At 38.5% G+C, this 13,039-nt stretch overlaps 1 protein-coding gene across 1 annotated transcript in view; it reads right to left on the reverse strand.

The window, feature by feature from the left end:
- LOC306764356 (transmembrane protein 132C) overlaps positions 1-13,039 on the reverse strand; it is a gene marked incomplete at both ends in the record, with an annotated part of 272,386 nt that overhangs the window by 34,655 nt on the left and 224,692 nt on the right. Inside the window, one exon of the mRNA XM_079251499.1 lies at positions 12,269-12,412. Within this exon, the coding sequence (XP_079107625.1) occupies positions 12,269-12,412 (144 nt within the window). The remainder of the gene's footprint in view (positions 1-12,268; positions 12,413-13,039) is intronic.

Here is a 13,039-nt window from a genome sequence, read left to right on the forward strand (position 1 = left end):
TTTGCTAAACCTGGAGGGGTTGTGTGTCTGCTTATCATTTTCTTTTTATTCTTCAGCAATATCTGATATGGCACCTGTGCTGACTGAGATGTTTGTGATTACTGTAAATGCATAAACACTCATTCAAAAAGAAAGGAAGCGCTTCATCAGCAAGGATGAAAATCATTTGCTTTTTGCTTGACTATTTTTCCATGCAGCACATCATGTACAAAGGACATGTGCTTGCAAACTCAGCTTTTATTTTTGCTTCCCTCATGTCATAAGACATGCATTATATCGTACAGTCGCACATACCCCTAAACATATTTCACATTTTTACATTTGCATAATTCTCATCTAATCGAAAAAGTGCAGTCTTAATTTATTTAGGTACCATTTTTATTTTTTCGGAGAGACAGAAAACTGTGCTCCAACTTGTCATCTTCCATATTTCCTATGAGAAAATCTGATTGCAGCTACCTCAGAAAAAACACATTTCAGATAAAAATGTGAGTTATAAAATCATATCTGAACATAGCCTGTATGTTTACAAATACCTTTATACATATATATACATATACACATATATATATACATATATACATATAGTATATATATACATATATACATATAGTATATATATATATATATATATATATATATATATATATATATATATATATATATATATATATATATATATATATATATATATATATACATATACATAGAGTATATATATATATATATATATATATATATATATATATATATATATACACTTACGAAGGGGTCCTGGCAAAACTGACATCCATGGACCATGAGTCACACCCCTGCAGGATGCCCTCTGGAGAGCAGCTTCAGTGACTGATCCATCCTCGCTGTCTGAAGGAAGGTCTTTCCTCCCTGCAGCTGTCAGACTTTACAATGAACACATGCAAACTGATTGCATGTTTATATAGATATTTATATACTGTCCATAATCCCTCTGTTAGGCCATATGATGTACATTCTGTACACATTATTTATGCGTGCGTGTTCTTTATGATATCACCTCTGTGCTTACTGCATCTGTATTGTTAGATTTCCTGATCAAACCTTTAGGGACAGACTTTGTAGAACCCCGTTCTATAGCTCAGTGTTTTTCAAGCGTTTATGAGCCAAGGTACATTGTTTTTATGGCACACCGCAAACTAAAAATTATAGCCTATATTAACAATATAGTTCAGTAATTCATATTCCTAACCATTTAATCCAATTAAGGGTAGCAGGGAAGCTGAATCCTATTCCAGCCGGCTTTGGGCGAAAGGCAGGGTACACCCTGGACAGCTCGCCAGTCCATCGCAGGGCCACACAGAGACAAACAACCACTCACACCTAGGTAAAATTTAGAGTAACCACTTAACCTAACATGCATGTCTTTGGACAGTGGGAGGAAGCCGGAATACCCGGAGAGAACCCACACATACACGGGGAGAACATGCAAACTCCACACAGAAAGGCCAAACCTTCCCGCAGCCAAGGATCGAACCAGCGACCTTTTTACTGTGAGGCCCCAGTGCTAACCACCATGCCACCATGCATAAAGTTGTTTTTGTCAAAACATCTTCATTCATTCATTTTCCGAACCGCTTATTCCAATTCAGGGTCGCGGGGAAGCTGGAGCCTATCCCAGCCGGCTTTGGGCGACAGGCAGGGTACACCCTGGACAGCTCACCAGGCCATCGCAGGGCCACACACAGAGAGACGAACAACCACACTCATGCTCACACTCACTCCTAGGGGCAATTTAGAGTGACCAATTAACCTAACATGCATGTCTTTGGATGGTGGGAGGAAGCTGGAGTACCCGGAGAGAACCCACGCATACACGGGGAGAACATGCAAACTCCACACAGAAAGGCCACTGACCAAACCAGCCAAGGATCGAACCAGCGACCTTCTTGCTGTGAGGCCACAGTGCTAACCACTGCACCACTGTGCAGCGTCAAAACATCTTGAAAAAGACATTTCCGATGACACACCTGACAATCTCTCAAAGACACTAGTGTGCCACGGCACAGTGGTTGAAAAACACTGCTACACACTGCTATCCACATTTCATCTTGTGGACTCATGTTTAAGTCATATTGACACAAAATATAACCTAGTTGCCTGGAAATAACAGTGAAAGTTGGGTAAATCTAACTCATCCCTGTCTTTAGACTTCTGTCAAGATCAATTTTAATGAATTAAACAAGTAACCGTTTTCTATGGCGGAACTCCTCCAATATCCAGTTCCTCCATGACACACATGGCAATTTCATCTTATTTACTTTGAGTATTTACATGAATGTTTTATGTCATGTTTAGTTTTTGGATGTTTATGCTCCGTCTGCATCATATGTTGTGCCGTATTTGGTCTGTAATTGGTCGTTGGGGACAAATAAAAGGTTTGAACTGAGATGAAAACTGCTTTGCATTGGGTTTTTTTTTGGTCACCTCCAGCAAATTATTCATTTATACTCTAATATTCAAAACCAAGGAAGTAAACAGGCGCCTAAAAAGAAATCCTCACTGAAGAGGTTCAGGTCAGTTCAGACACACACACACACACACACACACACACACACACACACACACACACTTTAGGAGATGTATAGGTGTACACACAACAACCAAACAAGCAGGAATTTATTAATTTTAACTGGTATTTTCGACATTAATGGTCTTGTGCATTAATGACTGCTCCTGTAAGGCTCATTTGCAAAACAGGTGCACTCCTGATGTATTTTTAAGTTTTAATAAATGATAACTTTAAAAAAAAAAAACTTTGCTCTGCACCACCAGGTTCTTTCTTTGCTTCTGCACCATGTTTAAAGTGAGTGTTATTAAATTTGTTTGTGCTTTTCATGTAATCATGCCAACAAACCAAACTAATTCTGCAACTTCAGACATAAAATAAGAGATGCAATCCCGCTGTCCTGCTTTCTGTCTAAGCTCGACACAGGTCTTTGGGTCTGTGGATCATTTTGTTTTGAGTCATTCTGACATGCAGTGAAAACTGATAGAAGAGGGTGTGTAAGTGTAAGGGTGTGTATCATGGCTGTTGGAGGGGAAATGTGGGGTGTGTATGTGTTAGGATGGACGGAAAGCAGATTAAGAATCGATCTATGTGCTGTTTAATGATCCACTTGGTCAGTTAGACATGCATCTATGTGATCCAACTCCACACACACACACACACACACACACACACACACACACACACACACACACACACACACACACACACACACACACACACACACACACACACACACAACTCAACCCTTCATACTAATCTTTGTTCCTTCCTTATTTCCAGTCCTTTAAAGTGGGCATAGTTTCCTCTTCTGCCCCGTGGCTTCGGGTTTGCCATGTTGTGCTTTTGTTTGGGAGAAACTGCAGAACAATGAAGTGTTCTAGTTTTTGTTGTTAAAAACTGGTTAAAGAAAGTGTTTCATCACAGTTGGAAGAAAGTGGACATCAATCAATTGTACGCTAGTTTCCGAAGGTCGCAGAGCTATTCTTGTCAACGGAGGTGGTGGAGCACATCAGATTTAAAATACAGAGGACAATTTTTAAGGAGGTGAGACTACATGCTGTCACTGCACTTGAATATAAAAGAGGATGAAAAAAAGCAGGGTGTAGAGGAGGTGATGTGAGAGACATGCCTGAGTTGAATGTGCATGTACTTACACAAGGGGGACAAATGTCTTTTCATGCAATCACACAGTGTGTATTTCGTATTGTGATGGAAGTAAAGGCATATAAAATATGGTGCTACGTGCTAGCTGAACATTTAGCAAACATTTTACATGTCGACATTGAACCTGCTGTGTCACCTTGACTTCATGTCATCTCTTTTCCATCTTTTCTGGTGTTTACTACCTCCACTGTAACGATCAAATAAAGGCTTTAAGGCCCATAATAATAGAAAAGGGAAAGAGGTATTGTAAAGTTCAAACTCTTATTTTTTTTATCACAGATTTCCAACAGCTGTAGTTGACCAGACTAAAGTTAAAGATCTGTTGGCGACGTGTGTGTGTAAATATGTCAATTACATTTTTTTCCTGTTCCTTTATATTTTGACCAGTGTGTTTTCACTTGAAGATCATATATATATATATATATATATATATATATATATATATATATATATATATATATATATATATATATATATATATATATATATATATATATAGGCCAAAACTGGGTTTACTGGTTGGAGTTAGAAATATCACAATATGAAATGGTCGAAACTTTGATAGTTTCCAATAAGCCAGAACTTGCAAGAATTACATCTGCAGAAAACACAGTTACTATCTGTCTATCATCTGGAGGACATTGAACATGTTCAAACTGATATTGGTTGAACTAGATTTTTTTTAATGTTGTGAGTAGATTTACACACTGTGGGTCAAAATGACCCGCAACATAACCAATGTGATTTTTTTTTTTTTTTTTTTTTTTAACATAATACAAGGGTTAAGCCTGAGTAAATTGTAAAATGATAAATATGAATTTTCTATCTACACCTCCATTTCTTTTGTTTTTTTTCTCTTTAACAGAAGATAATTCTGCACACAGATGCCATTGATAGCTTCATCAATGCAATAGTAAATTTTGTTTAGAGAACATCAAGTCTAAAGTATCCAGAAACAGTTAAAAATAGTACAACAGTCCTGTTGTATCATTTCATACATGGACTTCATAAGAACCATGCTGTTATTGTCATTATCAGTTTACTACAAAACTTCGACATGGGGTGTTAAATGAAACTAAAAGAAGGCCCGGTGTGTTCATAGTTACTTCAAGTTCCTAGAACAACACTGTTTTCTTCTTTAATAAATTCTATCTCCTTTCTTCTCATCTTTGTTCAGTTCTCTACGTGTTCATGAACTCGTATGACACATGCTATGTTTGCATATTTACTGCATCCTATATCAAACCATCTTGTCTCATGGCAAATTGCTCTTCCCTTTACTTTTAATCAGTACATCTCAGGCGACATTCAAAGCTGTAAAAACGCTGACCATGCATAAAGATAACGCGCAAAATGTGTCGTAAATGGTTCTGTAATTGTTGGCAATCCCATGATGTCTGCTTGACTGCATTCTTGTGTCCTTTTAATTCCAGGTCTCTCCCCTCCTCTCTTCATTGATCCAATTCTCATCTCCTCACCACCTCATCTCATCTTCCTTCCTTCCACCTCCTTGCTTTGCGTGAGGTCAGGATAATGGTACTAATTTGTGTGTATGCTTGTGCGCGTCCCCTACCTGTCCCCTACCGGCTGTGACACAGCTGACCTCCACATACTGCTGTGTCAACAGCAGCAGCTCATACGCACATCACAAATGACAGAATCTCAAGGGACCTTAACAAGATAGTTTACATTGACAGCCAATGTGACAAGATGGAGGGAGAGGGGGAAGTTATTATCCATGTAACACTTTGCTGTTGCTTATGTTGCTGTCAGGGATAAATGGGCTAAACTGATCAACAAGACCTGCGTCAGTGAAACCAGCGGCAGTATATCGGAGTGCAGTGACAAGTCCAGCCAATCATTTCCATGTGTTCATTAGCTGGGCGGGAAAACGTGCTCTGTTGGTCCCCCAGCCAACATTTATCTACCATAAGTAATTAAACAAAAGGTTAGATCACTGAATGCAATGTGAAGCCAAATGAAAATCTCATTTTCTTCAGATTATTGCTCATAACTCATAAGAGTGAAAGCCCAGAAATATTTTCCTCCAGCAGATCATCTTTAATTCTCCTGCGTTTAAAACTGATCAAGAAAGTGTTTTCAAACTCAAGTGCAAAGTGTAAGCTTGTATAAAACGTTTATAACATTATATATCATGTTTTTAATACCGTTGTTTATATTATCTTTTTCCCCTCTCTCTTCTGATTTTATTTTTATTAATGTTTCTGGAAAGCACTTTGAATCACCATGTGGTTGGCAAATAAACATATCTTGCCTTATATACTGTTAAAGTAAACATGTTAATATACGTGGAATTAATGTCTCATTTTACTCTAATGAATTATAGAAGTTATAACTCATATTTAAAAAAAAAAAAAAAAAATTGCATGATGTGGGTGTGGCCCTGCGATGGACTGGCGAGCTGTCCAGGGTGGACGCTGCCTTTCGCCCAGACTGCTGGGATAGGCTCCAGCTTCCCCGGCAACCCTTAATCAGACTAAGCGGTTAGGATAATAAATTAATGAATGAATAAATGATCTGGGTGCGGGAAGCTGATTTTTGGCATAAAAGGTGCTTTTTTTTTTTTTATAGAAGTTTAATAAAAGTTACCAAATCTACCAAAAACACATTTTTCCAACATATTTCTTGTTTATTACCGATAAAAAATTTTTGTAACAGTTTTTAACCTTGCATTTTAAAGATGGTCGCGGGATGTTCCACTTGAAATGTCGCAGAATTGCTCCGCTATCACATCTCACATTCTCGCCCACCCTGCTTAGCATTTGTTGGGGCTGCTATTTAAGGTGTAACACCTAGTTTTCAGCTGACCAGTCTAGCTGCTTACATTTTGAACTCTGACTTCCACTTTACTTTACTTTCTAACTGGAAGGTCAAAACCTTTCTGCTTTTGTTCTTTTAATGACAGAAATGCTACAACTATAATATCCGAATGAAACGAATGAACGAATTTGCTAATTTGCTTAATCTTTGATTCTCCATTCAGTGTTAAATGCAGCATTGCCATTAACCATTATCACAAAAAGATGCATTCCAATTGTGGGACAAACGAACACTGGAAAAATTTTGTCCATATATGGGAGTTCTTAATGGTAACTTCTGAAAACTTTAAACAGAGGAACGGCCCTGCAGTGAAACCATTAGTTCATGGAAATATATCAACTGCAAGTGATATGAGAGAATTACCTGGTGGATTAACTCACTGACTGGGTTACATTACTCTGTGTGTTGTTCTCAGACACAAACAAACTTATGTTTATGACAATATCAGTAATGTCAATTAGTGTTATCTAGACAGGTTTTACCTTGTTGTATAGTCAGATATCACAATGATACATAAAAAAATAGCAAGTGGTAGTATTGAAATGGATAAAGAGTTGACTGACTGTCTTGGGCGAGTTAGTGATTTGTGATTAATTGATACCAAAAAAGATGAAGCAGACAAACTGTCCACAGCCAAACTGCAGAAAGGAAAATTGAGGTTGTTGAGGATGAAATTGACAGTAAAGTCATTTCTACAATTTTGTCAGGTGCCAGTCAGAGTTTAGATTCCTCCGAGTGCTGCTGTGGGCTCTCCGACAAGGTCCTGCATGTTATTGATCATGGTCAGAAATTGCTGTTGGGGCCACAAGTGTTATTTGTGTTCACAATAAATTTGCATGGTAGCTTAAAGATCTGGGACAAATTTCAAATAAGAAACAACTGCAAAAAAATTAGGAGGGGATAAAAAACCAGATTGCAACCTGAAACCTTTATGATGATTTATTTGCTACTATGAGTTAAATACGTGGTAAATCATTAAGATGCTTGTCCTTTGACAGCATGATGCTTAGTTTGGAGGTGATAAAAGCATAGATTCAACATGAAATTTAATAAATGAATAAATAAATTTAATAAAGCAAGAATATAGTTGGCATAACTAGCCATTGTTTTTGATAAGCGCAGCATCCTTTATTTATAAAAACACATGCAGAAATTGTACATTACATTTATATATGTTTGATAGTTTTCTTTGAAATGTGTTGCTTGTATTTGAAGGAAACTTTGGTGGTTTGGGTCTAAGATCTACATCAAAAGGGGGAGGTTTTGTGAGAAGCCTGTGAGGGAGCGATACCTCAAAGGTTCTGCTCAGGGTTCAGTAGCCGTGTTTGTGCTGTGCTGGCTCTCTGGATGCTATCTCACAGCTGTCATAGTGACTCACTGACAGCTACCTGGAGTTGTACCCTGTGGGTGCAGATGTCAAACAGCTGTTTATGTACAAACAGGATGTGTTTGTCTTTTAGCATGTGTGTGGGGAAATACAAGAGGGAGTATCTGTCAGATCAAATGTCAACAAGCAACACATCACTAACGTTCCACCATCACATGCAGAGATTTCCTACAACTCAAACAAACATAATCAGCGGGGTATGATATCATGTTAATGAACAAACTACTAATAGATAGGAGTAAATGCATCAGATTGTAGTTCCCTTCCGTGTTTTTCTATTCTATTCTATTCTTTATCCGAAGCGACTTACGTATGAGTGAGAACGACACAAGCACGGAATCAAACAGTAGACGACAATGTAGGAAGATGCTAGTGGACTGTCCAGTTGGACGCAGATCCTTCCATGAAGTGCTACAGGCTATTTTTTCTTTTGTTTGTTTGTTTTGTTTACTCTCTACAAAAAATGAATACCATAAAGTTTGTTGCAAAGAACTGGGCTAAGTTCTCCAACTTTCCAATAAATATAGCTATACTAAGTGTTGAAGTGCTCCTTGAAGAGCTGAGTCTTCAGCTTGCTCTTAAAAATAGACAGGGACTCTGCAGAGCAGACAGAGTTTGGGAGATCATTCCACCATCATGGCACAACAGAGGAAAAGAGTCTGGCTAGTGATTTAGTCCCACGTATTGGTGGTAACACGAGGCGTCTTTCACTGGTGGAACGCAGCTGTCGAGAGGGATTGTGGGCCTGGATTAGGGAGTGAAGGTAGACGGGAGCCGTTTGAGTTATTGTTTTGTAAGCCAGAAGCAAAGCTTTAAATTTGATGCGTGCTGCGACCAGAAGCCAGGGAAGAGCGATTAGCAGCAGAGTGACATGAGATCGTTTGGGTTGGTTGAAAACCAGACGTGCTGCGGCGTTCTGGATCATCTGCAGAGGTTTAATAGAGCACGCAGACAGACCTGCCAGTAGGGAATTGCAGTAATCGATGGGTGAGTTGACCAGAGCCTGAACCAACAGCTGAGTCGTGTGTTCTGTCAGGTACGTTCTGATTCTCTTGATGTTGTAAAGAGCATATCGGCATGTACGGGCAACCGAGGCAACATGGACCTTAAAGGTCAACTGGTCATCCACCATGACCCCAAGATTCTGGGCAGCAGGCGTAGGAACAAGTGTGACAGAGTCAGAGTCATATGTGACTGGGTCCATCCCAATCAGGCATGGACCAAAAAACTCTCGGCTATTCTGTGGCGTATTTATTCAGAATGCTGATCTGAAGACCAAGTCAGCTTGAATGCATCACTGAAGCTCATGATCAGATGGTAATCTGGAGTCTTTTGAGTTGGTATTCTCTACTCATTGTTTCTAAATTCATCCCTGGGCAGTTTTGCAGTAAAATCCTGCAGGAGAACTTGCTGACATAAGGGAGCACTGTTGCCATGGTAAGGTGCTCAGCTGGATGGTTCATGTCAAAGTAGCATCCACAAGAATGCCAGAACCCAAGCAGGTGACTGCATTGTTCCTGCTAATCAATGTTATTCTCTGTTTTCTGATGTTCTGTCGCTTAAGAAGTAATGCAAACTTGCACATTTAACTGAAGATTTGGGACTGAACCCGGACATTTGCGGCCTTTCAGACAAAAATCAATAATAGGTTCAAATCAGTGAAATTTATCAAGCTGAAATTTGCTAAATGCAGCTTTAGCATGATGAACTACTAAAATCTGGAGGGCCTTTCAGACATGGATCCAGCAGGATCCAGGGTGCGCTGATGCAGATGTGTTGTTTACAGTAAGACTGCTGCTTTGTACAAAGCCAACAAATGCCTGTTTTATAAATCATTTTAAAGACTGCTCCCAACAATATTTGCTGCTGGGATTCTCCAGCGAGGACGGCTTATTTCTTCACATGATTTCTGAGTACAACTCATAGCAGTGCACGAATTATGCTGAGCTGATAAAAGGTGCATTCCAGCACATGTTCTGAAACACGTAACAACTAACAAACTTTTCGTTTTATTTGACATGATTGGTGATGTGACTTTTCCTTGTGGCAAGACAGACATATCTTTTTAAAGTTGGTTCATGTTGCATATGATCCTTTAAGCTTTACTTTTGCTTCCTACATTTTATTCTGTCTCAGCGTAGTCATCTGTGCAGTGTGTGTTTGTGTGATTGCACACTTTTTATTGTATTAATTTGTTTTCACAGGTGCCCCTGAGGACATAGAAACAACCACATAGCTACACATTGCATCACACACACTACGACACACTTGTCGACAGAGTGCAAATATTACACTTCACTAAATGAGTTCCTTCCATTTCCACTGTGCTGCTATTGATTGTTCTTAAACAGCAAAAGTCCTGTCGGCTTGTACCAGGAAATTGGGATCATATTGAGACTGTCACAGCAAGGGTGTGTTTCATTTTATGCCCTGAGGGCTTACTGAGCGATGCACAAGAGGAATCAATCTTCAGACGCCGACATTGAATAGTTTCTGTGAAGGTGTTAAAGGTTTTTCTACTTTATCAATTAGCAGAGTAGCTCTGTAGTTATTTTGTTCAGCAGAGTGTCTCAGGCTTCAGCCTGTCCTTCCGTCAGGTTACACTCCAAGTGTTGGCCAATAACTCCACTGTTAAAGAAGTCCTTCAAACTGGATCCCTGGATCCCTTCCAAGTCCAAAAATACCGTAAAGGACGCCATTTGCCCTCCTTGTGGGAGTGGTTTACCAAAAACAAATGGAAAAAAAAGGATAATTGTAATGAATAAATATATCACTTAAACTTGGAAGCTGAGGTATTGTGTTCAGATTTTTTTGTTTATTATTGTTTATTTTTTGGTTTATTTTTCTAGGGACAATATATGTTAACAGCAGCTTGGTTTGCTTGTATTGGTGGAGACATAAAACGGATACACTTTCATCCAGAGAAGCATGCAGGTGATGCTGCATATATTTCCATTAATATTATTTGATCACTGATTCCACTACAGGCGCATAACTGAGGAATATTGGATGCATGCAAGTTTTTCTGAAATAAATTAATAACTTATGCTCTTGTCAGATCAGACACATTGTAATATTTACCACGAAAAATATGGGATGGTGATTCCTTTATTTTGAACAGTAGCTTAAATTAAACACACATACATGCAAACACACATACACAAACTCAAACATACAAAACAACAAAGGAAACAAAATGAAAAACGCACAAAGTGACGGAGGAAAACGAAAAAAAGAAAACAAAAGAGCAACTCTACTTGTTTTAAAAACATCCCAAATGTATTTTAATCAACAATTTCAAGCTAAATACAACATCAGGCAACTATTTGCCATATAACTAAGATTGTTTTATATAAATAAAGTTATTTTAAAAATCTTGGATAGCAGTACAAGCTACTTTCAGGGCAAACAGTGTTCAGCGTTTTTCTCCACTGAAGAGAAATATACTTCAGATAAAACTGACCACCACACATTTTGGTCTGTTTCGTCTGACATGGAGGACCTGTGAAGTATCTGAGGTTGCCACTTCAGGTTTCACCTACTGTATACTTTTAGTAAAAGCTGCCGCCGTTTAAGAGCAACAAATAATATTTTCTTTAAGCTACACAGCGTCTGAAAATGGGAAAGAAAGCAAACCAGTTTTTCTTGAAAATGGGGCTTCTATGCAGGCTTTTGCTTAGTTTTACAAATGCCCCATTCAAAAACATCTTTTTTTTTTTTATTTTTTTTTTTTTTTTTTACTATGAAGTCCACCATTTACCTCATCAATGTACATACTGTCTACTTTAACAATGAACAAACTCTACCATACAAATATTTTTGCTAATTTTTATGGTTGGGTTCGAGTAGACTTTCACTTTTTAGTTTATGATGTGTTCGCTTCTTTTTAAGTCTCGATGAGTCTCTATTGAGCTTGAAAAATGACTTAGATATCCATATGAAACATGTCCAGGGGGCCATGACTTAATCTGTTAACTGACTGAGCCAACTTTTTACTCTGGCACAGAAAAAAAATATCAGCTTTTCAGTGATGGCAACTTTATCATCATCCCCCCATCCAGCATTGCAGAGGGACAACAAAAAGAATGTGAATTCAGGAATCAAAAGCACATTTGTGAACTACATAATAATATGCATTGAATTGTTCTTCTTTCACAGTGCGTGTGTGTGTGTTTGTGTGTGTGTGTGTGGTGTGTCCAGCGTTACATCAAACAGTTATTGTATATGAGTGTGACGGCGCAGATAAGATCAGATCTGGCTGTGAAGTGAATGCACACGGGAAACGGTTGACATAATTAATGAACATCTTTGTGTGATTTTTGAATGAATACCTTCAGCACATCCACGTCCGTCGAGCTGCAGGTGACCGAGTCTTCCACCTCCCTCACTTGCCCGTCGGTTTCCACGGTTACCAGTTTGATGGGCACTGCTACTCGTCGACCAGTTAAAATGGCAGTGTTCACCACCTCTGTGTCCTACAAAGAGAGAAAAAAATACAGAGAAAATAAAAATGGATTCATTCTCATCCTCTAACTACTCTAATAGTTGTTTATAACATGTTCAATCAGAAACAATCATGTATTATTACACAGTAGTTTATACCTTTTTGAAGTCTCTAAATTGACTTATTACTCTAACAAGGATACTTGTTAACCTATTTTTTGACAGATGTGCAGCCTCATTGTATTTTCAGTTTCCTACGATGACAAAATGCAGGCGGTGTGTCACAAACATTTTCATCATCTGTTTCAATATGAAATTTTGCAATAAGTACAAGTGACAAAGACAAGATTGATAATGATGGCAGATGCATGAGGAGAGACAAAGATGAGCGGGTGATCGCAAACAGGAGAGAGCGAGGAAGCAAAAGAAGTGATTATAAACCTCTCGATTACTGTAATCAGCATGATTACATTTGATTAGATCCTTCCAACAAAAATAGCACAAACAAACCAGCACATGCACACACCTCTGAACACTGTGTGCCGGCGTCAATCTTGATTATTTGGCATTGAGTTTCCAAAGGGGCATTTATCACCGCCAACACAAACACAAGCCTGATTACAGGGTATTTTGCAAAGCCCACTTTTTTTTTTTCTGGA

The sequence above is a fragment of the Telmatherina bonti genome (genome assembly GCF_933228915.1).
Source record: "Telmatherina bonti genome assembly, chromosome: 13".
NCBI classification, from domain to species: domain Eukaryota; kingdom Metazoa; phylum Chordata; class Actinopteri; order Atheriniformes; family Telmatherinidae; genus Telmatherina; species Telmatherina bonti.